At 34.0% G+C, this 25,490-nt stretch overlaps 2 protein-coding genes across 3 annotated transcripts; both read left to right on the plus strand.

The window, feature by feature from the left end:
* The first annotated feature begins 893 nt into the window (after positions 1-893).
* Positions 894-14,186, plus strand: LOC138336401 (neuroglian-like). Of its 2 annotated transcripts, none has more exons than XM_069285887.1 (12): positions 894-999; positions 5,184-5,254; positions 5,797-5,911; positions 6,553-6,914; positions 7,656-7,772; positions 8,379-8,481; positions 8,872-9,056; positions 9,542-9,673; positions 10,275-10,436; positions 10,894-11,056; positions 11,270-11,345; positions 11,698-14,186. In XM_069285887.1, exons 1-12 carry the CDS (start codon positions 977-979, stop codon positions 12,157-12,159), a joined length of 1,971 nt encoding a protein of 656 aa, XP_069141988.1. In that variant the 5' UTR covers positions 894-976; the 3' UTR covers positions 12,160-14,186. The 2 variants fall into 2 exon arrangements, with proteins under 2 accessions (XP_069141988.1, XP_069141989.1); XM_069285888.1 differs by having other exon boundaries at positions 897-1,089.
* Positions 14,187-15,155: 969 nt separating this feature from the next.
* On the plus strand, positions 15,156-25,303 carry LOC138305175 (serine/threonine-protein kinase Nek4-like). The gene is made up of 9 exons (XM_069245599.1): positions 15,156-15,355; positions 18,983-19,255; positions 19,803-19,903; positions 20,587-20,686; positions 21,004-21,111; positions 21,917-22,151; positions 22,554-22,620; positions 23,217-23,313; positions 23,455-25,303. The coding sequence occupies exons 1-8, from the start codon at positions 15,227-15,229 to the stop codon at positions 23,299-23,301; spliced, it is 1,098 nt and encodes a 365-aa protein (XP_069101700.1). The 5' UTR covers positions 15,156-15,226; the 3' UTR covers positions 23,302-23,313; positions 23,455-25,303.
* Positions 25,304-25,490: the final 187 nt, after the last annotated feature.

The raw sequence follows: 25,490 nt of genomic DNA on the forward strand, positions 1-25,490 counted from the left end.
ACGTCAGCCATGTTAAAGTGTACAATTCCTAAGAAATACCGGGTTCTTTCTACACTCTAACTGAAGCCTTAAAAGGACAAGGAAAGAATGTAAGACTAAGAACATTAAAGTAGCTTAATATTATATAACTGTCATTTAAACTTACACTTAATATCCACACAATGACAAAGAACAGGTGTGTTTACCTCGGGCACGGCCTTTAGGGCATTGTAAACAAGTCTACGTACATTCTTAACATAATGATTAAAATCAGATAACAGTGTAACTGTAATATCTTACAGAATAAGCTAATAGCATTTACGATAAGACATGAGTTGATATTATCTACAAAGTTGACATGGCTCTAAACTCTGATGATGCAAAGAGAACTACTATGGAGTTGTAGCTCTCGTCAGAGAGTCATGTTAGAGTAATGTCCCTTTGACTAATGGAACCTGTATTCTCTTCATAAACAACATAAAATACATTGTATAAATGTTACAATTAAAACATATTTTAAAACAAGATTGTTTCTCTTGTTAACCAGTCTGTGGTAGTAATGTAATGGCTACGATTTATTGCATTTCCTTTTAATTTTCAATGAAATTTTAATGTTCCTTAATTGAAATTTTCAACGTTTATTTGTATTGCCTTCAAAGAATACACGTAATAAACTTTTTAAGTTAGTCCTTTTTGCAACAACATCAAACAATGGTTTTGATACTATACAATAGTAATGGCAGCGTTAACCTCTACTAATGCTGTTTCCATTTGAGCGTCGTATTTATTTCACTGATATGACCTTATCAACTTTGTGACTATATAAAGGTTTCACGGTCCAATAGATTTGCACTATTTACTTCACAAAGGGTTGGCTCGGTGTTAAGGCTGGGTGCCTCAAGCTTATAGGCATTCACGGGTGTACTCGCCTGCTATTTCTCAGACGTGATGTATACGAACTATTTTTATACCTGTGTTCATGTGGCTCATACAATAGATGTGTCAGGTAGGCGTTAACAGGTATGTAAACACATGTGTAGTTTGGGTTATCTAGGACGGAGAGGTCTCATTTCGTAATTCTGATTTCTGGACTTAATGCAAATTAAAAAGGTAAGATTGTTCATACTTTAATGTTAAAGAAAATGCCATCGGCATTAATTTCATATGAGTGATCAAAAGTTTTGTCATTGTGATAAACAAAGATAATGCCTGGGATGTTGTTTCTTTTTACTGTTGTTTTGAAATTATTACTTTAATTATAAGTTAAATTAGCAGCCGAATCTGAAACAAATCTTTAAATGTTTTATTTGATATTTAAATGATTTAAATATCAATAAAATACAAAATTAATGACAGTGAGTCATCAAAGAAATCCATAGAAATAATGACGATGAGTGTTGATCGCTACCAGTCAAAACCGACTATCAATCAAATTATATTTTCAATACAATAGATAGAGTGAAAACCAAAATAAGTTTAAATAAAACATAAGGTTTTTCTTTCAACATACAAAATGTACATACTCTTAAATTTAATAACGGTATGTACATTCACGTTGAAACCAAAAAATCTAAGTTGATATAGTAACATTTAAGATGTAAGAGGTGGTCATAAATAGAAACTGTTTGTTTTGAAATAACACTTGTAAATTGATAGTTTATGTCAATACACTCGGTAACTAGGCCTATATCAGGTTCCATAGAGATGACTCCTGTAATTCTATATACCTGTATTACTACCCGAACACCCCGTAAGTAACAAAAGCAATGCCACAACTTAGCGACACACCCGTATCACCATATACCACAATTATCTACTTACAGAATCACAATATAAAGGATATTTTTCGTATTTCCCATAAGTCAAGCTAGCATTAACACCGTTAATTGAAAATCATTAACTATTATACAAACATTTCAACCAATCCTAATTCATACTCATCTTGGAGCAATGCAGTCCTGGTTTCAGGGTAAATAATACTTCAACTACATCTATTGATTTTACGAATTCATTAGACAGACACATGAATATATCGGATGTAATTAGGTTATCATACCCTACAGGTCGTACAGTAAAATAACCCATTCTTCATAAGGGAACCCATATTATGTACACTGAATTATAAATATTGTTTAAGGCACAAAGACCGAAGTGTCATGAACATTTTTTAACTGAAGGAAAATCTCCATCGAAAACTATTATATTAGTTAAGATAGGTCAAGAAGGTTCCTTAACTTTTATAATGCTTTCTCATGGGAATTCTAAGTTAAGGAATGTTGGTGAAACTGGACCCATAACTCCGTCACTGACTGCTGTCTTATTACATCTAAGGAATAGTTTATTACATCTAAGGAATAATTGAAGGTTTAAGTTTGTCTATGTGTATTTACATTACCTAAAAATAAAATCTCTATTGTATCTACAGTTCGTCTATTCATTTTCACATTATTTTGTTTTATGTGATGATTGTTATTTAATACCCCAGTTAAAACTATTCAAATTTTGCAAATGACTTGACCATAAATAGCAGTAAATTAAAACGAACGCTACAAGCAACTATACAAAAATGTACTACGAGTTATCGAGGTTCAACAATTATATTCACCAACCTGCTGATCCAATGGCATAGACAATCCAACATAAATATAATGTAAGTTTATATTAACTCTTTGTAGGTGTACATTACTATCAACATTATTGATACCCCTCCCCCATTTTTGTTATTTATATCATTTATATGCTACAAAATATGTTATTAGATATGATAACTCTTGTTATTCTTCGATTTTTGTTTTACACCTCTTCAGTGTTCCTCAATTTGTCTTATATGCCATGTTCTCGTTTGGTTTCTGAAATTGTCCCACATTTTTATTTTCTTTTAAATTCGATGAATCTAAGAACGCGTGCTCACTCTTACATATTCAGAGGACTTGATTTTGTTGCAATTTTACAATAGTTTATGTACAAGTTAATGGAAACTGTATTCCATGAAATTTTCGTGGATACTTTTTTCGATGGAGGTTAAGAGCTTTCAATATAATTTATGGGTAGAAGCACAGGGACAGGGACAGCAGCTGTATTTATATTATGTGTGTTGTGTGAATAAGTATGCAAAAGAGTTATCTCCCTTTATCTGTTGTAAAATTTCATTTCAAAACTTAATTATAATATCTATAATTGATGTAAGTTTAAACTATTACTTTTGCCACCATAGGAGAGAATTTATATAGGCTTTGCCTGTTATTTAATCCATTTGACTTGTAACATCATTGTCAATAAAATTTGTTGAAATGAAACAGGGACCTGGCACAAATTTCTAATCAACAGTATAAATGTAGATATATATAGATACTATTATGCATGTAATACTATATATAATAATATATTTTGGTTAGAAAGTCGTGCCAAGTCCCTATGGGTTAAAGTATTCCTGTTGCTATTTTGAACAATGATTCTAATAGCGTTTTAATTCTTTGCATATTACAGAGTTAGCTCCCTTGCGGGTAGATATCCATTGTTACGTCATGATTTTGTGAGCGCAATTCACGTCGTTTTCTCCGACGTTACGCTCCCAAACACATGACGTCACAATCAATACCTACCCGCAAGTACAAATAACTGTAATATGCTAATTCGGAATTAACCAAATAACATCAATAAAATCTTTTATTTGTAACAAATAACACCAACATTTTTACGCAATGAATATTCTATGTTATGATACAGCAGCTTGTTTGTGAATTGGTATGCCCAACATGAGATTGGATTTATATTGTTTGGAATTTGTTGTTTATTTATTAAATTACCAGAGAGTTTATTGTAAGTACATCTCAACGTCTACATCATATTGTAAACAAAGCCTGGGGGTTATTTGCATGACTCACTAATGGAGACGACATTTCCAATCTGATCAACGTTAAATCCAATTCCATAAATCTCTTTTTATAAATCTCATGCAAATATTATGCAACATCATCAGGTAATTTTACCACGGTTTACAAAAATTAATCGAACATTTCTTTATTTACGTCTGAGGGGGGATTATTAGGTAAATGTGTTTTCCTTCACAGCTGTGATAAAATCAGAATTGATATATACTATCTACCTGATCAGCACACCGTCTGGTACCTCGCGGCCATGTAACTGCAATTTCTCCATTACATAAACTTTATTGGTTTTTTTCAACTTAACTGAACCAGGATCCATCATACTTGCTAGGTTATATTATCTATATCATGCACTAATGGCGGATTCCATACTTAAATATGCATGTCCACAAACATATCGGTATCCCCTACTGAACATTTACAAACATGGATACCTAATAGTCCGTTTTAACTTGTTCAGCGATGCGTTTTCGTGATAATACAGTTAAAGATTCTTAAGATTGTAAACCTTTTAAGACTTTAAAATACATTTGCCACTTAGAAACTCAATACAGTATTTTAAATGGACTATATCTTGCTCGTACTGTGAGAACAAATTTTGTTTAAAGCATGAATATATACCTCATATTTATCTCTAAAATATATTTTCCTAAAATATTTTTATTGATTTTCCTCTGCACGTACCATTGAGCTTGTTTGGGTCAAAAGTTTAACCACTTCATTTCAAATATTGCTTTCGATAGCGTGAAGCATTGATAACATTGAAATAAACTCATCGTTATTTCGCTATATTTCTAACCATCAACTATGAGTCACGCTGTTATTATTACTGTTACTATTAACGCATCATGCAACATAAGATACCATTAGTCCTATCTCTACCGTCTACCGTTGTGTCAAGATATATATAAATGTGTCAAAAACATTGACACGATATCGACTAGTGTTCTGAAGATAATGTTCCTCTGTCTGTGATTATCATCACCTAGTTACACTCTTACAAGGAGTCAAAACAGAGATATACCGCAGCCTCCCAAAACATTCATATACAGGACAGGTCGTCCTTAACTGACCGTGGCTGTTAATAGGACGCCCAACAAATCAATGACTAAAACCATAAATTGAAACAACAGTCTTCCTGCTTTTTCTCCAACAACGAATCCATGATGTCTAAAAGAGCTGCACTATAACGTGGCATTGTATCTATGACTTCCACAGTTGCATTTTTATCGATACAGAAATCGATAATACCTGATATGTTACGTATGTTCTCATCCATATCTCTCTAAATGTGCATATATTTTATTCTTCTTTCAGAGGAAAAGTAACAATGCTGAACACTCTCGCCAGACTACTGGTTTTATTGACAGTATTTCACATCAATTTAGGTACGTATCCCTCACTTAAAACTTGTTTCTTGAACTTATTTTACGTATTATTATCGTTATTAGACAAAGTTACATATATACTTACATCATGCATACATGGATTACAAGTAATGACCGTATCTTAATCTGTGAGACGTACTCTAGGCAAACACTTGTTACTTTATAGGTAAAAGACTCTATTACATATTCATTTCGTGATATTCTTTATAGAAGCATTAAGAAATATTTTACTGCTACCATCTTGTTCTATATTTACCCCTTTAAAAAGGAATTTTATATTTCCTTCTATCCGCCTATCTATTCACCCATGAATATCTCATTAAGTGTTACTGTTGACATGTAAATGGTTCGACTACAGATGTATGGCACGACAATTACATGTATCACACCGCCAATAGCTGACGAACATATCCTACTTTATAGTATGCTATGGATATTAAAAACGGAATCACACCGCCAATAGCTGACGAACATATCCTACTTTATAGTATGCTATGGATATTAAAAACGGAAATTAGGTATTCACTCATTGTTTTTGACAGCGCGGGAAGGACCTCCAAGACTGCTGTTTCAGTCACAACAAAACATCTACTATTCCGCTGCGTCTAACTCCAGTATCCAGCTAACCTGCAGAGCTGATGGGTCTTCGCCTCTAAAGTAATCCGTTTTGGTTTAACCAATATACCATATTTTGTACCATGTAACATAACGTGACGTCATAATTATGGACAATGACTCTGGTCACTCTCGCGAGGATGATATTTTCGCGGGACATTGCTATGGAAAATAATTGAGCCATAATCATCTTGAAAACCAGATTGCAAAAAAATAAATTAGAGAAAAGTTTGATCATCCTAAACAACCGACTATACGGTAACAATAACTACGAAATGACTAATATGATAACTATAAGATTTTGGATTGGCAGATGAAAAAAGTATGTGATTATATCAAAGAACATCTTAGATACTCCAGGATTCACATACTGAATAGCGCTCGTAAACTATTCATATAACAAATTATTGTATATAACGTACAAAAAAGTGAAAGGTTTGTCGTTACTTCTAAGAACAGCTCCTTTATCAGATGTCGTTACATTGAAACTAACATATACTTATATATGACATTATAGTAATTTGCATTTTACTGAAGAGTGATAATTCGTAGTTATTTTCTATTGTTTAATCCTTTTTCAATTTATTATTGAAATACATTTTTGTCTCTATTGAAAGAATTGTGATATCAATGTTAAACACCCTTCGTAGCGAACCTGATCGTTTACTGGTTTATATTTGCAGTTTTATTTGGGAGAAAAATGGACTCTTGATATGGTTCGACAAACCAACCGGAAGTGGTATTTTGAATGCAAATCACGAGATAATCAACCCAGGCCCTGATGACGAAGGAGAATATATTTGTTACGTCAGGAATGATTTCGGGGAAACTTTTTCGTATCCTATTTATCTTACCCATGCAGTTCTAGATAACCACAGTCAACAATACAATGTTTATAACGAAACTACAGTGGTAAATCGTCCATATACTCTACCATGCGAAATTCCTTACAGCGTACCGGAACCGGAAGTCTACTGGGCGAGGGTGGAAGTGACGTCAAATATACGACTATCTTATGGCGACAGAATTACCGCCGACATCCATGGTAAAGCTTACACAAATAGACATTTTTATAGTATTTCCTGTCATGGCAGCATTATAGAAACCCCCCAAACTAAACTTTCAAGTGACACTAATCTACCTTTCAGCACAATTTTATCATATTAAAACCTTGCCGTTAGAATTAAACATTAAATAATATGTCAACTACATTAATTGTTTTAATTAGCGTTATGATGGCGACAAATTGTTGCTAATGAGTTTGATCTTAACCCATCCTCGGGCCATGGTTCACGGAAATAGGATGTTGTCTTAATTGGAGATGCTTCTATTATTGTACCATTGAAAAAAAACATTCATAGTATTCAATTGTGTTTGGCATCCCTCGGAAACCCAAATATGCATGTTTATACCAATTCAGTGATCGTAGAAACCTGAATTTAGTCGCCAGCTTAGCACTGCTATTTATTTTACGTGGCTCACAAAAACAGTGCTATAATTGTATCTTTACCTTTACCAGTTACGATTGTGATAGAAATAGGATGTTTTTATTATTTATATACTCCAAAAAAATGGAGGGAAAATTTTTATGAGTGACTAAATATAATAATTAAATTACTCCATATAATTAGCAAACCAAAAGCGACACTATGAATAGCTACTTAATTTTCGCGTCAAGAAATTTTTATGTTATTTAGGTCAAGATATAGTAACATAAGTATTAAGCCAATATTTGAAATAATATTTGATTATGGTGTGGCTTATTCCTGAATTTTATATTATTTAGGTAACCTGCACGTGATGTATGTCTTGGACACCGATATAGGAAGTTACCGATGTGTTATCAACAATGCTCTACTTCAGAAAACTACATATGGTCCCATCTTCAACGTGCGAGTATCAGGTATAGTTTTGATGCTTTAATATCATGAACTGTCATATGTACGGAGCCCCCTGACTGTTATGCCTCACCTTCATTTTATTTCATTTTATCGAAATGGTATATTGTTATTTCCAATTGGACACAATAAAATTACAAAGGGCACAAATAAACATTTGCTTTAAAAAATATGGGAAATCATTCCAACGTCCCATTCCTAAAATCAGTACCAACGTATTAAAGACGAACTATCAGTCACGTAACTTACACTCCTCAGAGTAAATAAATTTCAAACAGTGTAATGATAAAACGAATGTAGTGTAGACGAACCACCAGCATATAACTTACACTCTTCGTTCCTCGTGGTACAATGTAAATAAATTGCATACAGTGTAATAATAAAACGAATACCTTAAAAGATGCTACCCCGCTGACAAATGGTATTTTTCACTATCAAAAACAGAAGCAGACGATTCAGTAGTTTTCTTCAGTTATAAAAGTTACTAACTTTACACCATTACCGCCATTGGAAAGTTTGAGCTTCTCAGAGGAGTACATCCTTAAGTTGAAATATGAAAAATAATTAATTGCTTCTTCTTTGTGTTTTAATAAATGGGAATTTTTCTGCAGGTGGAGTTGCACAGTCCAACCCGGAACTTCTGTGGAACTCTGATGAGTTTCCGGTGGCGTTACACGGAAGTGACGTCATAATGAGGTGCATCATCGGGGGCAGGTAAGAATGTTTTGCGAAGATCCAATATTTTAACGGATCCAAAATTGTTTGTATAGGGAGGATATTGTTATTATCATAATTCAATATTATGGAAGGAAAATTAAATAACCTCTTGAATTAGTCCACATTTAATTTTTGAAAGATTCACTTGTTACGTAGCCAAAATATACAAAATATAAGTTTTTGTTCATTTAATGTGATCAATTTAAACAGAATGCAAAAAAAGATCAACCAAGTTGGGGTAAAAATATTGATAATAAACATATTCTAAGACGTGATGCATATCATTTTATAAATCTTATGAAAACTGATTTCATAAATGTATAACGCAACTAATTGTTATTTAGAACTTTGATATAAACATATGTTGATATCTTGTCGGTATATCAGACCATTGCCCACAATCATATGGTATGATGCTGATACGGGTGCTCCGGTACGATCCGACCAGATTACAGACTCGGGGCGAGCAATGAGGATAAACAACGTACGTTTCAGTGATGCCAGGCGGTACGAATGTAACGTCCCCGGAACGTCGCTAACTAATGGCGTCGTTTTTGACCTCATTGTGGAAAGTAAGTGTTATAACAATTTTATATTTCACAAAGTACTTAGTTCTATTATTTGCCTGGATTTCAGCCATACGGTAGAACACTGGTGTCGCATTGGTTAGGGTCCGAGGTCTACATTAAACTTCTTTGTTAAACTTCAATGCATTCAAATATGTTCTGTAAAGAATATATAAAGACTGTTATTCATCCAATCAACAATGTGGCATCATAAAGGATACATATGTCCAAATCTAAGATTCAAAAATATTTTTCTAATGTCTTAATGTCTTCTCTTCCATCAACGCAAAATATGTACCTTTTGATACATTTAATACTTTGATTAACCCACCTAATAGAAGGATATCAATTTAAGATGTACTGATATATTACCACATACTTCCAACTCTGGATCGCGTGTTCGAATCCAATGTGAGGCAGTTGCCAAGTACTGACCACTGTTTGGTGTTTTTCCTCCGTAATTTCTTCATTTATCCTTTATCTTTCCACAGAGACGCCTGTATGGATCCGGAGACCAAGTCCAATTAAAGCATATGTTGGGGAGAATATTATCTTTAACTGTAGCGCTTCCGGTGTACCTGAACCAACGATCACGTGGTACATAGACTCTATCATGCTCCAAGGTAAAGGCTTGTCACCACATAAACATGACAGTTTGTGGTAATATTCGTATTATCAACCTTCATTACCGACTCGAAGTTCTTTTTGTGCAATGCTCAATGCCCCCAAAATGACATTTAATTTCTTTCTTTCATCAGACTAATTCATCGATGTAATGTTAGATATTACTCAATTTATTTGCATTCATTTTATAAGCATTTGATGACATGATAATATGTTACTTAAGTTTTTGGCGATGGGAAACCCCTTAAGCATTATTCTCAAGGTCCTTAAGTTTTTTGTCTATGACTTCATAACCCCAAAATATATTGAGAATATTGCTTACATTTTAATTCTGATAACTCAATCAGGTACTAATTAGGCATATTTTTTGTGATTTTACTTATTTTTACAATAAAACAAATGGAGTTGAGGCGCATTGATATCTTATCCAATAATTCAGTTCGGTCAATTTTAAAATTCCCCGCGAAGCCGTGCTGTCATAATACTAGATGTATCATTCTTTCAGTCTATGGGGAAATAACCTCAAAGATTTAACCAATAGAAATGAGTGTTACATATGAAATTAAATTATTTTGATTTAAACTCCTGGCTTTGTTTCAGATGTCCCTAATGACAAGAAACCGTCCCGGGTCGAGAACACCCAGTTAACGGGCGCCGCCTCCAGCCTCCTCCATTTTACCGCCTCCTCATCCATGTCTCTGATCTGTGAGGTCTATAACTCGCATGGCTATATATGGGATTGGACTTATCTTCACGTATCAGGTAACTGTTTCTTCACAATGAACACTTATATTAACTAGTACATTATCACAAATAACATTGTTGCATGAATGTATTGTTAAATTATCTGAGTGGTTGCTGTATCGTTGATTCTTTTAATTTTCGATATGGAAAACGTTCTACAATACAATACCACATTATTCCATGTAAGGGATTTTTTTCTAAATAATTGGTATTTAAATATTATCGTGTTTCAATAGGTTGTGGTATTTGTGGATTTCCAATGCTGCTTTGTTTTGTTAGATTTAACTAATGTATATTTCTTACTGTATTACTTTCTATGCTTCTAAAGTATACTTACTTACAATCATTTTTCGCGAAGAGTCTTCTACTATTAACTGTATCACTTTGCACTGGATGACTAAGGAAGGTATAGATATGTACTTTCTTTATTTGAATGACGTAAATATTATTAACACTCATTCATTAAATGATGCAGGAACACCCCCACCTACGCCTTCCCCCACGACACAAGCCCCAACTACAGCAAAGCCTGCGTCAGGAAGTTCGAATGCCGGCGCGATAGGTGGCGCCATAGGAGGAATCATTGCCGTCGTAGTCGCTGTTGTTGTTGTCGTCTGCGTCATTCGGTCTAGACGAAGGTATGTCGAATAGTAGTCTCCGTAGGTTTGCATTATTGCTAAAAACTTATATTCTTCGGAACGTAATTCGAATGGCTTATATGCAATTCTTTTTACGATAACATTACATTGTTTAAGCATCATCTAAAGACAAATTGACTGCAAAAAAGGCAGGCATTAATACCTGTATGAAAAAAGATTTTCCTGTGGTAATTCTTGGAATTTATGTTTTAGGAATAAAGAACAACCAGAAGCCAAACCAAACGTTAATATGGCCTACAGAAACCATGGATTCAATACTACAGAACAGGTAATAACTGAAGCGACATGTGTCTTTCTTTGGTATGAACTAACACGGAAGTATCACTAACAAATAGCATTTTTCTTTTATTTCCGTAATTCTCTAAAGTGCCGTGAAATATGTGTTTTTATTCTTCTACCTCTGTCTGCTTACTCGTGGTTCGAGTAGAGAACCAATTAGAACGAATGGGAGGGGCTTACGTCTGCCACCACAGCATAATTCCTATGTATACTGTTTATGAGTTTACTGGGGTGGTTGGTAGACTACCGCGTGTTTCCGCTGTAACATTAAATATTGGTATGGTATTTGTTTAAAACTATAAAATTAGGAAAACTTTATTTTCAATCTTTCTTTGTTCTAGCCAACAGCATCTGGAGGCAAAGGGGAGGCGTACACAGGATTGGCGTCCAACTCTCGAGAGAAGGCACCAGTAGGTAACGTCTATGACGAGTTGGGAGGAGCTAGTAATGCGCCCCCTAGAACAAACGAAGAAGCGGAGTATTGCTACATCAGTGACAGTGACATTATAGCGGCACAGAGGGCCTCGAAAAACCCCATCCCTTCAGTAAGAAATAAGCCGACTGGAGAACCTAACGCAATCTCAAACCCCATGTCCTCCTCTGTTGAGTACAATACAACTGAAGCTCATGGCGGTAAACCGTTGAGCCACTTCCCTAGCGGGAAATACTCCTCCCTGAATGACCCTGTGTATAGAGGTCAAGGTGGAAATGACCAACCTCCCCTACCGTCGGGCACACAGTACGAGGAACCGAAGGTAACCCACGAGTACTTTGTGTTGGAACCAGACCATACCAACCTGTAGGACATTCTATGGTGACTAGATACTCTCCTCATTCAATATGGGAATAACGTACAAATGCGAACACTGGCCCCAGTAACCGAATTCTGGTGTCTTCGTAAGCGCAATAATGTTAACTCGCACAAAAGCGTGAATGGAATAACGACATCGTCGATTTCATCTCTACTGGTTACCACCGATATACATTGATCCGTCTACAATTGAATTGTCTCATTTAAAGATGGTATTGATACCTAAAACGCATACTTGTATAATAACATAAATCTACAACACTGACGATGTAAACAAATATCTCGAAAATTCCTGTATATGTTTCATCTAAGAGAGGTAAATGAACATTGTATCTCATTACCTTTTTACAATTTATGGTGCAGTTTTTGTACATTTATTAATTTTCGAGCATGTACATATGTATATATTCAATCATAAACTATACAAAGTAGTCATTTCTTGGTGCTCTTCCCGAAAAATTTGCCCTTTTATGACTCAAAATCGTATTACCCTTGAAAAAAGGAACTTCATCATTGAATATAGATTTGTTGTAAAATACCTGTTTTAGTACGCTTTCCGCTTGAGGATTGAAGATTGTTTATATGTACCCATGGTGATGACTGTGCTTAAATAAGTAAGTTCACAGTATTCCGTATTTTGTCATAGTGTACGAATTGGTGCTATGCATTTACCATTAATGACGTTTTTTAAATGATCTTTTTTTTTAAATTGGACAGGTGTTCTTACCCAATCGATATGAAATCCATTCTATTCAGTTTCAAAATTGAAATCCTGTTTATCTTTTTATTTTTTTTATTGGATTATATTGTTACATGTTACACTATATTTATATTTTAATTTTCATTAATCTACCACGTCATCGTTGGATCTTATTTTGGTGAGTCTTGAATAGTTCACTGCCTCATATTGGGTGAATAACCTTCTACTAAATTGATTTAAATTGAGTACCATATTTTTTGTGTTCATGTTCATCGGACATACTATACATGTATTTATATCATTTTATTTTATACTTAATTGACTGCATTCCTTATTGTTAATTATCTGACATATATACGTGTAATAAAACATAAATGTTTTATGGATAAAAAATACCATGTATTTAATTAACATATGGTGTTGACTTAAAACGCGCCAGTGTATTCTTGACTTTGCTCAAAATGTAGTTCAGGCATTGTTCTGTCTCGAGTTGAGGTGATGGTAAGTGCGCATGCAGCTGACTTTGTCTTGATGCAACACAGCACATGCGCTGACGCATTGTTTGGAAGACCAAATATGGTTGACATTTTTAACCTTAAATGTAATATTTCTAATTAATGTTACAGGCTTCAAACTATACATTTATGGTATTCTCTTTGTATATATGCACTGTAGAAGATCCCCATTTCTTATGATGTACAAATACAGCCAACCAGCAAACTTGAAAGTCTACTTCTATCTTCTGATTAAGAAACTCTGAAATTCAAAAGCGACTCAAAGAAAAGATTTCATACATATGTATGTAGTGCTATAAGTAATATTCGTGAGGTTGATACCTTTGAAGATAATTGTACTGTTAACGTTGTTGAATCAATTTTAGCAAACAATTTGACAGAAATCAAGATGATGCTATGTTACAGTTGTAGCGCTAAAATTGTTTTAATGTTGTTTAATTTACAATGTTGGTGCGTTTAAAAAGCATCCGCAAAATTTGTAAGTCTGTTTGGCGTCTCGTGAGTCCAAAACGTCTTGTTCATTATATACATTACTGGTAATACAATTTATGTATTACCAGTTTGTATTACTCCTCTTTGAAATTATAGATTTCACATATCAAATAAATATAAAATATTTCTAATAACACATTTACTTGTTCTTTAAGACATCCTGTGTTATTCTTATACATGTACAAAGCAGTAATTTGAATTTGTATGATGTTACGTGCACGTAAAACTAATCTTTGTGTCTTCTTCTTATGCATATGAGTGCCATTTCTGAGTTTTCAATTCTCTGTTTTGTATAAAACTGATACATACACACATGAGCGTTTGTTATCAATATTTTAAAATACAGTATCTTATTTTTTATCTCAGATAATAAGAATAATAATGCATTGTATTATCAATTATATGATTTAAATGACAGACTAATTCTCATTTGAGATTTTGACTTGACACTTGACCTTGATTTGACGTAGATTTATATGGCGGATGACATTGGTGAAGCAGACGCTAACTCTCTCGGGTCATCACGCCCCATTATACTTAACCCAGTAAAAAGTTGATTAACGCATACTTGTCACTGTAAATAGATATACATATTACACACATTTTACTTGTCAATTGTTACCCATCTCTAAAATATCATACATATATTCAAGTTTGTATAAAACAATTGTATGTATGCCCTGGCCGAGACATACCAAAGTCTATAAAAGTGGTAGTGTCTGCTCCTGCTTAGCACTCAGCAAACAGGGAGTGGGACGACTGGTTCGTCCGACGTCAGTATGATGTGACCGGATGGGGTGTGTTGCTAGGTGTCTTCGGCGGCATGCTTCAGTGATATAGCACTGTAAAAAGGGCAACAGTTCCACTATACAAAAAGACACAACATGAACATACCGCAAAACACACACTTCGCAAAACATACACACAACAAACCGTATACATGGGAGACCGTCCTTACATGACCATAGCTGTTAATAGGACGTTAATTAATTCATCAAACAAACCAATAAAAAGCACATATAGTATCTATGGAATTATACAACGATAATACTAATATCATCTCAATTTCATTCAGCTTTTATGTGTATATAGACAAAATATACTATATAATAAAAATAAGCTACGGAATACATGTACATACACTATATAATTAAAATAAGCTACGTAATATACATATATTATTGAAATCAACAATGTATTTTTCCAATCGATTTTTGAACTACTATTGGATCGGGAGGTTCTATATTTAGAATTTTGGGAAATACCACCCGTGTTGATTGGCATGATAATGTAATCGAGGCTTGTGACGGCGGTCGTCGTGAACAGGAGCCAATGACAACACCGATACCGAAATGGCGGCATCACTTCCACCCAAGAAATTTGGTACGTACATCTGTGACGAGAAGATCGGTCAGGGCACATTCGGAGTTGTATACAAAGTGACCAAAGAAGAACAGCCCAGACAATCTCCGTTAGGACAGGTAATTTAGGTGTTGTTGGTTTGGAGGCATTTACTTCCTGGTCTGAAGGGTATGACTGGCAACTCATATGCTATGGATAAGGCTGTGGTGTTTGTATCGTGATATACGTATAAATGGTCGCGTTCAATTGATTTTAACCACAACAACGTTAAATTGTTTTTTGCAGGTGCAAATGCATTCAAAATAACCATTAATATCAAAACGATTATTTTATTAATCTTATTATTATGATTTCAGGGGAAAATGAAATGAGATTTTTTTTATAGATAACAGATTATCTTATGAATATTTTACGTAACATGGTCAAAATTTGTTTCAAATTTGTCTATAAATTAGCCGAATTCAAGTCACAGTAAATCATACTTTCCAAAGGGACAAACGTATTACGTCACACATGAGCAAAAGTAAACACACAAAAAAGGAGTGATTGGTTATAATCACAGTTTGAATTTGCTATTTTAAAGAAAAACCGTGTCCTTTCCTTATACTACAAGTAACGATTGCATTTCAATATTGTAGTACTCCATTAATTTTATTAAACTCTAAAACAGTAATTGAAATCTTGATAATATACATTTATCTCATTTTCCGCCTGATACCCATGACTTTGCCCTTGTAATATGTTTGTATACGTCACTAGTGCAGCAGTGACGTGACGTCAGGATTCCAGAACGTCGTGACAAAATGGCAGCTTCTGCTGGATTTTTACCGAATATTTTGACGTTCAGATTTTTCGGAATGTAGGTTAGGGTAGTTATGTAACAAAAAGTATCTTAATATTGTGTTCATTTCATAAAACATTTTATGCAACTCGCCAATGCGTGAAAACAGTAAAAACCTCTTAGATTAGTTTAAGAAAATCTTACATGAATAAGCAAACAGATCCTATATACGTTAAACACTGGTCTACAAAATATGCAGGCAAGATCGATCATTCATATGATTATTCTCCTTAAAACACAATATCGATTTAAAAATGTGTGCATTGTGCATTGTTGTATACCAGGTGTATTGGGTTCAACATACTGGTTGGCATGCACTACTGTTAAATAAACTTTGTTTGTAATTGTGATACCTAAAATGACCTTTAGAATATTTTATGACAGGTAAGCATTATTGAGTGCAATTAAGGCTATGGTTATAATAACGTTCTCAATACAATAGTAGAGATGACTCAAATCCGTAATAATAGATATCTTGGTACGAACAATACGAATGGCCAGAGCGGCGATGTTAGCTCTAAATCAGATAAATTAGTCTTCATTGTTCAATCTCTAATACATAATCGTGTTATCGAAATAATTATAAATTCCTCCTTTTAAATGACCGTAGGTAAGTGACAAACAAAATAATCTGCAAATAAATTACGATAATTAAATATGAACTTCAGAAATAGGAACGTATTGTTTGTTGTTCGATTTTTCGTTGCATACAACGAATACTTGATCATACTCATGTACGAAAACTCCTACTAAGTGTATTCATTTGAATGATCCGGTTATTTGCATATATAATTATGAAAAATGTCTTGCAAATAAGTGAGATGCAGAATATATAACCCAGTTTTCTGAAGAATGCATGTCTGCTGTCATATGCTTTAAAATAATCAGACAATCGATTTCGGTCAAAAGGTGATTTTACTACTAAATGAAACAATATAGGTAAACTATAAAGGTTATGTGAGTATTCACGATGAAAGTAATAAACAGCGCTAATACCACTGGAAGTTAGAACAGCACAGGCAAACTAAAGCGGAATGTTTTTGTCACTTATTGTCAAAAAATAGTATCAAAATATTGAAAGAGGAAAGTGTGGATTCTTAGCACCCGATACATGCTTGTACTATATCTAAAAAGGTTTGTTATATTAAGTGGTATTCGAACATTCCAGAAACATGTCGATTTGATGTATCGGTATTTAAATACAAACGTTTCTTTTTAATCTAGAGTTTAAATTGTGGGACACATTAACCGAATTCAGATATGAGTTATTTGGTATTGCAAAGGTACCTGTTTGTAATGCAAATAAATGACGTAAATGCATCCAAGGTGTTTACCTAGTAGCTCCCCCTGAGGTTGTTGCTCCGATACACTCCGTATTGTTTTAATCGTCCGTACCTTGATTTACCTCAATATATTTAATCTTCGTTAGAGAGGTCTTAATACTCCAACACATGATAATATTACATATACTAAATCACATTATATCTTTTTATCTCATAATTTCTCACTATCTTAAAGTTTGAGTGTTTACGTAATACAAGTTACTGCGATCTTATAAAAACTTTTCTGAATAAGAATTAGGAACTCAATGGATCATTTATTTCTATCCTGCCTATCAAACTTTAATTGATGTACAATCATGAATCTATTATACATTTGTATAATTACATCACAATAATTTATCCACAGGAATACACCTACATAACGGATAGACTACCAGTCAACGTCCACTTTATACTTTTTTCAATATTGTCGTGTTCATTATCACGTGTAAATGCACGTGACAGACATACGTATAGCTGGTTATTTTCACGTGAATGATATTTTTGCGATTTCGCGAAACTTTGTTATGATCGTGAAAATTTTATCCGCAAAATTTTGAGATTTTTTTATTATTATATCCCATGAAAGCTAGATCGCTTATATGAAACACCGTTAAAGTTTTGACCGACTAAACTCTAATTCATGAAATGATATACAACCCGCGCTTTGAGTGTCAATACCATGTATATAAATGTTTTTACCTATACAAGTATTGACGTCTATAGGAACACAACAATACTGTCTAGATATCGTAATGGTTATTGTATCATTGTGTATAGAAATAGTCTATATACTACATATCTATAATTAATACTTACGTGGAAAATTTCAGATAAGAAAAGAAAAAAAAATAGAAATAAGAATAACTTCACAAACAATGAAAAAATGTAATGCTGCTTACTAAAATAACGTATATCCATCATGGATATGTATATGATATAAAAAGGAGAAACATCGAAACCTGGAAAATAGTTGATTTAATGGACAATTCGCGTCTCGTAGATCGTAGTCCAAAATAAAGCATTGCGAAATAAAAAAAAATACACCATAGCCAAGTTTTCAATCAAGAAATTACAATAGATAACAGATTACAGCTCCCAATCTCTGATTTAATAATTGCATCCAAACCATTGTTTTCCATTTACAAAACAATACTAGGTTCTAACTTGTCTTCCGATTTATACTGCAATCCAAACACATCGTATTGCATATTCTTTTAAAAGTGGGACCAAAGGGTTATAAAAACCCTCTAAAAATAAAAAATAATAAAGAAACCTGCAAAAAAATTATTGTAATTTTGAAGGACTAGTGATGTTCTTTGCAAAGAACTTATTTTCGCATGAAATGAAGTTTCATGCATTTCGCGAGCGTTCTGAAACGTTTCAAGCACGGACCTTTCGATTTAAACAATATTACAGACTTGGATAATTGATATTTCATTCAGTTTTTGTTTACCTTCGAGATACACACATAAATGGTAACACATTCCGGAAATGAATAGAGAAAAACACCACTAAAAAATAAACAACATATTAAAAAACAGATTGTCACTTCAGCCTTTATCTTCTTTATTCAATTCCAGGTGATATATTATGCTCTGAAGATCGTCCAGCTGGCGGCAGTACAGGAAAGTCGAGAGCGAGAACTTGTGAGTAGAGAGGAAGAAATTCTGAAATCCATAAAACACCACAATGTGGTGCGCTTTGTGGATTCGTTCACAGAAGGAAAGACTGTGTATCTGGTTATGGAGTATTGTTCTGGTGGAACACTCTACGAGTACATCAGATCACGCAACACCAAGCTTCCAGAAGACATGTTTGTTAACTTCCTCAAGCAAATAGCAGACGGGCTCAAGGTACGTCTCCGTATTATTAGTCCCATACTCTCACTGTTACATATTAACGATACTCTTCTTTTCGATTTGTTTGTATGTTTTTTTGGGTTTTCTTAATCCGCTTTTCTACGCTTATCGATAGTATATACCCACTTTCAGACGTCCTCTCCCTCATCTTTTCCTTTTTAGTATGTCTGTAGTATTACACTTTCCCGTTCATAATCGCTTTCTGTCGTCTGTATCTTACATAGTATGACTAACCAGTCCTAGAAACACCTGCCACACATGTATGGAAATCATTCCGTCTTTGCATGTTACAGAGTTGGCTCACTTGCGGGTAGGTATCGATTGTTACGTCATAATTTTGTGAGCGCAATTAACGTCGTTTCTCCGAAAGTATGACGTTACGCTGTTACGCTTGCAAACACATAACGTTACAATCAATACCTACCCACAAGGGCAGATAACTCTGTAATATGCAAATACAGAATACGAATCTTTTAGGGTACTAGATGATCCGCCTTTAGAAGTAATCAACACTGCGTTACTTTTGATATATCGTTTACAGTTTCTTCACAAGAAAAAAGTTCTCCATCGTGATATCAAGACAAAGAATATTCTTCTTACATCAGGACAGATACTTAAAATCAGCGACTTTGGGGTGTCCAGGTAAGATTTAACTTATGTATATCACTTCATAGCAAAGACGCTTAAATAAAATGCAGCTTTACAAGTGAGATAATTAGACTTTTCAGTTATACTGTAATCAATATAGAATACATAATATCATACACGATAAGAATGGAATATCATATATTTGCTGACTAAACATTTCGACATTAAGGAACAATAAATATACATAACCACGATTTTAAGGAATAACAGTTTTAAATTGAACTGACATCGTCTTCTTTTAAAGATGCTCCACCGCCGACAGAGCATGAATGATATTCATCATTTGAACAATAATTGGGGTTTAATCGTGTATATGAATGCCTAATTAACAAAAAAAAGAAATAATTCATTTCGCCTTTGGTGCATGCGCAATCATTACTTCATTCCATAAAAGATATAGTGCCACTGAATTTTTTCGGGATGCAATTAATAATTTTTCATATTTTAAACTTGAAGTAAAATTAGAAGCTCAAACTTTTCAATGGTGGTAATGGTGTAAAGTAAGTAACATTTGTAATTGAAGAAAAATACTAAATCGTCTGCTCCTGTTTTTGATAGTGAAAAAATAACATTTGTCAGCGGTGGAGCATCTTTAAGGATACAAAACGTTTCGACTATTCCCAAATATTATACAATTGTTTTCCATTCTCGACTTTCACCAAGAAAATATTTTGCAGGATAACTGACTATGTCGACCCGTCCAAGCATTCGATAAGGATGGGAACACCCCGTTATATGAGCCCGGAGATCCTTAATAAGGAACAGTATGATCAAAAGGTACGCAAACTAATCCATGAAAATGATCATCTTCTTGAGGGGATATTTGCAAGGATAATTATGCGATTTTTTTGTAAAATTGACAATAAAATATATAAGTTATAAAGAAATCGAGCTGAGCGTGTGTTGCATCCGCTATCTGTGTATAAATTGTTTATATAAAAATTGATACACAATTAACACATTCCAATCCCCCCACACCCACAACACCCTATTTATGTCGGATTTTGGCGAATTGTCATTATACCTAGATATTATTTAAGCATAGTCAATGATAATATTCAATGATATTGTGTTAGTGTATATTACCTTTGCAGACAGACATATGGAGCCTTGGATGTACTGCGTATGAAATGGCTGAGATGCATTTTGCATTTGACGGTGCGAGGGAGAGAGAAGCGATAAACTGTATAAGGAACCACAAGGTAGGACATGCTAAACCATGGCAGTGGTTGTTGTATTGAACACATTGATATTGCAAACCAACAATTACTTTCCGGACGATTTAGATGTCGCAAAATTAAGTTGCCAAGAAAACGTTTCAAATACAGATGAAGTAGAACTATGGATATATATGTACCATCCTCGATATTCCAGGGTTACTATCACTGTCGCTGTGTCTACCCCTGGAGTACCCTTCTATGTGTGACAACAGTCTGATGTACATCAAAAGAATTGAATAAGATATTATGGCTTTAAAGTTAGGGTGGATCTCTATAAGCTCCAAAGGAAGTCATCGTAGGCCTATGATAGGTCAGTTTTTTTCGCGAAGAATACTTTGAGTTTTTCTATGACTTAATCCAGAGGTAGATATAAAGACAGCGATAACAACCGCTAGGATATAGAGGATGGAAGTATATTAGCTGTAAAATGTCCCCATTTTACAATTTATGGTAGATAGGTATAAAAGAACATGTGGATGTACAAAACAAATACACATATTTGAAATGCATTGTTGAAATAATTTTGGTATTTTTCGATTGCTTTACAATGTTCCTTTGTCTGTATTTATATATTACAGAGTTATCTGCACTTGCGGGTAGGTATTGATTGTGATGTCATCTGTTTGCGAGCAGCGTAACGGAGAAAACAATGTGAATTGCGCTCACAAAATAATGACGTCACAATGGACACCTACCTGCAAGGGAGCTAACTCTGTAATATGCAAAGACGGAACAGTAGCACTTAAACATCGTATACAGGTTGTGATAATATCTACACTCTCTTTAGCTGCCTCCATTTGACGGAATAAAGTACTGCACTGACGTGATAACGTTGATGAAATCAATGCTGATGAAAGACCCAGAAGAGAGGCCGACTGCCAGAAGGATCCTCAAAACTCTGATGAACCATGAATGTACAGTATTTACGGCGGTGCCCAGTGAAGCTGTCCAAAGACCGAACATCAGTTCTGAAGCCAGAGACGACACGACGCAGTATCACGTCCTACAAGCTGTCAGGAGAGGTAAGACATGTTGTGAGACCCAATCCAATTCCCAAAAATCGATTTTAAAGTTCGTCTGCCAAACTGTGAGTCATTTCTAGTCACTGACCTAATATTCATAATCTACAACTGGCCCATGTGTAATTTGAATCCAAAACCCATATTTAAAATTTTAGTCAATGCGTTAGGAGGCGAGTATAGATTGAAACGACAGGGAAACCAAATGTTTTTGGATAAGATCTTTCCAGAACCATTTTTATAAGCATGCAAAATATATTATGAATTGTATTTGTTTTTGAAGCATGTTTTCCAAGTGATCCCTGAAGTAAAACATGTGTTTAACACTTGTACATAACATGTTTGCATATTGATATTCGCATTTGTATGGTTGTATGTGACACTTTCTTCATCGTTTCCTTTCAGAATCAACCATTAAACCTTTCAAATTGCCAAAAGAATACCTCGAATCTGCTTCCACTGAGATCCAAAAGTGAGTACCGCAACTCATTGGTAAAGTTTAGCCATACAGAGGCTATACTTTCATTCATCAACAAAGAAACCGCAAACACTTGTATTATTACTTCCCCAACAATTTTAGGTACAACAAGTGGGATATGGTATATCTGTTTGTAACGAAATATTTTATTGTAAATTGCAGTACATATGTAAAATCAAAATCTACTCAGATATTTCTGAAACAAGAATGTATATTCACAAATGTTATTTCTAAACACATGTGGAGATGTTTTCAACGTTAGACCAGGCTTATGTATCTATAATTTTTAATAGCAGAAATGATTTACCAAGTAACACTATTGACGTAAACGCTACTTGTGTTTAGATACGTTTTATGATAATATGCATGATGTATCACAAATATTCCTGTGGGTTTCCATTGTTGGTATCTCAGAGAACTAAGGATGAAGACCAACATTATTTAATGCTCTTTAATACCCTGTTTAGACAATTACACCTACGACATGATATATAGTCATACAAAATTTCTAAAACCTTAATGATGGATATAAAAATCACGAGAAGCACTGATATGAATGATTTGTACGTTTTATTTTATTTTCGTCATAGACTTATTGTAGTACAACTGGATTGTGCTAAAGCCGTCGACATTGTGTACAGTATGAAGAAACATTTTCGCGAGAGCCCACCATAAAAGGACATACTAGTAAGAATTGCATTTTACTCTTCGGAAACATTTTACGATTCTTCGAAGATTTTAAGTTTTTCTTTTCGGGTTGTTTTCTGTTTTGTCATTGTTGAAATGCTATTATTTGTTTGAGGTAATTCCATTATCTTTATATTTCAGGCAAAATATCAAAGCAGTATTAGGGCTGACAAATTAGAGGCGATCCGGTCCCTATGCATGGCCCTTCAAGGGACAGAACAAGCCTTGGAGGCTCTGAATGAAGCCAAGAGTCACGCGGACCTGTCTCTATCTGGTTCTACCGACAAACTCGACTGAGGACTAAATTCAACAATGGACGACGCATTTAAGATCTTTGAATAGTTTCAGGTTATTGTATACTGAAAACCACACCATTTTCGCTTCTTCTTTAATTCCAACATATTCGTAGATACAGTAATTCGCGATCAAGGGCTCTTTTTGGCAATCGTGCATCCGTATTAATATTTCATATAATTGTTCGCAGAATATTTGAATTCGCGTTAGAGCTCTTTTGTTAAAGTACGCGAAAATATGTATGTCACAAAAATAAAGTTGTTTACAGTATACTGAGGAGTTTTAATATTAACCTATTGAATACATTCATCACATGATTGTTTGATTGAAGTAGATACCGTAAGATATAGGTTAATGCTTATTTACTCATTTTATAGGTCTATGGTTTATAGATATTAACGTTAACCCATGTTAATGATGATTTAATCCATGAGATATAACAGCCATTGACCAGTGTCAGTTCACATTTCCATATCAACATTACGCCTTGTGACGTAATAATGTTGACGTCATAATGATGATTTAATCCATCAGATATAACAGCTATTGAACAGTGTCAGTTCACGTTTCCATATCAACATAGGCCTAGTGACGTCATAACGGTGACATTTTATGTTTTATTGCCTGATAGACGTTATTTTGGCTTGGTTAGTTTATAGTGGCTGTAAATACTGTACCGTAAGCATAGAAATATGTTTTCACATATTATTGTAAAACAATATTGATGGCTACCTCATTTTTCTTTTTTTATGTGACATATTCACATTTATGCAATTTTTCGTGATGTGTACATAAATCTTGATTGTGTTTCTAAGTAAAGTTCATTCGTGGCGATTAATTATATCGAATTCCTATCGTCAACGACTTCATTGAATTAAAAGGTAAAACTATGCAAATGTTTGGATTGGCACATCAACAATATCGCATTAAGAAAGTGACAATACGGTCAAATAGCCTTAAATCATACCTTTGTCTGAATCATTTCGTCAACGGGAGTCTTTGATATCAGTATGTCGTAATGCATTGCTGTGGTGCTTTTAGTGTGATTTGAAGTACAGAAATATATACATGGTATTTGGTTGGTATGGTTTGTGTAAGTCAGAACAAGTTAAAATCATTTGTGGGAAATGTCTTGTTTGAAATGTGTAGGAATCCTAGTTACCAGAATAAAATCACCAACTAACGAGTAATAATGCCAAATGATCCAGAACTCGTGACAGAGAGGTTGGGGAGAGGGCTAGTTGAAGAATGGGAATTCTTAATGATATGTCAATCGTGGCCTCCGTTAGATGTTGATTACAATCACACATCGATACTGTTGGAACTGAAAAAGGTAATCATTTTTAGTTTGCATTGTATAATATGTTTGTTAGCTCTATTATACACCATTTAAAATGTTAAAGTCTACATTCAACTCTAACTGACGGGCATTATCTCATTTTGTCTATCAATCTTTACAGTCCATAGCTTTAAAATTTGGTCTTGCTTGTAGAGGCATTATATTTGATAGTTATTAAGTTAGTAGTCGTAGTGTTTAACTGCATAAAAACATGTCACTAAAATGCAGATATTAAATTTCTTACATTTGTGTTGTTATTTAGTGATTACTATTGTACTGTTTTATTTTCGTGGAAATTTGAAATGTTTTTTATGAATTCTCTGTGATAATTATCTTTGTTATAAGCCTAACTGTGATTAATGTTATGATTTGTTTTTATTTTTTTTTTATTTTTGTATGTTAGTTGATCTGAAAGTTTGGTATTTAATAAATTAGCAGATAAAATTTGTCTTTTGTTATTGTTTTACATTTTTCAGCAAGAGGATTTTATATGATCAGTCTAGTGAAGACAAAACAAAGGAGTGCTAGTAGAAATGTATTGAAA

Source organism: Argopecten irradians, chromosome 12 (genome assembly GCF_041381155.1).
Source record: "Argopecten irradians isolate NY chromosome 12, Ai_NY, whole genome shotgun sequence".
NCBI classification, from domain to species: domain Eukaryota; kingdom Metazoa; phylum Mollusca; class Bivalvia; order Pectinida; family Pectinidae; genus Argopecten; species Argopecten irradians.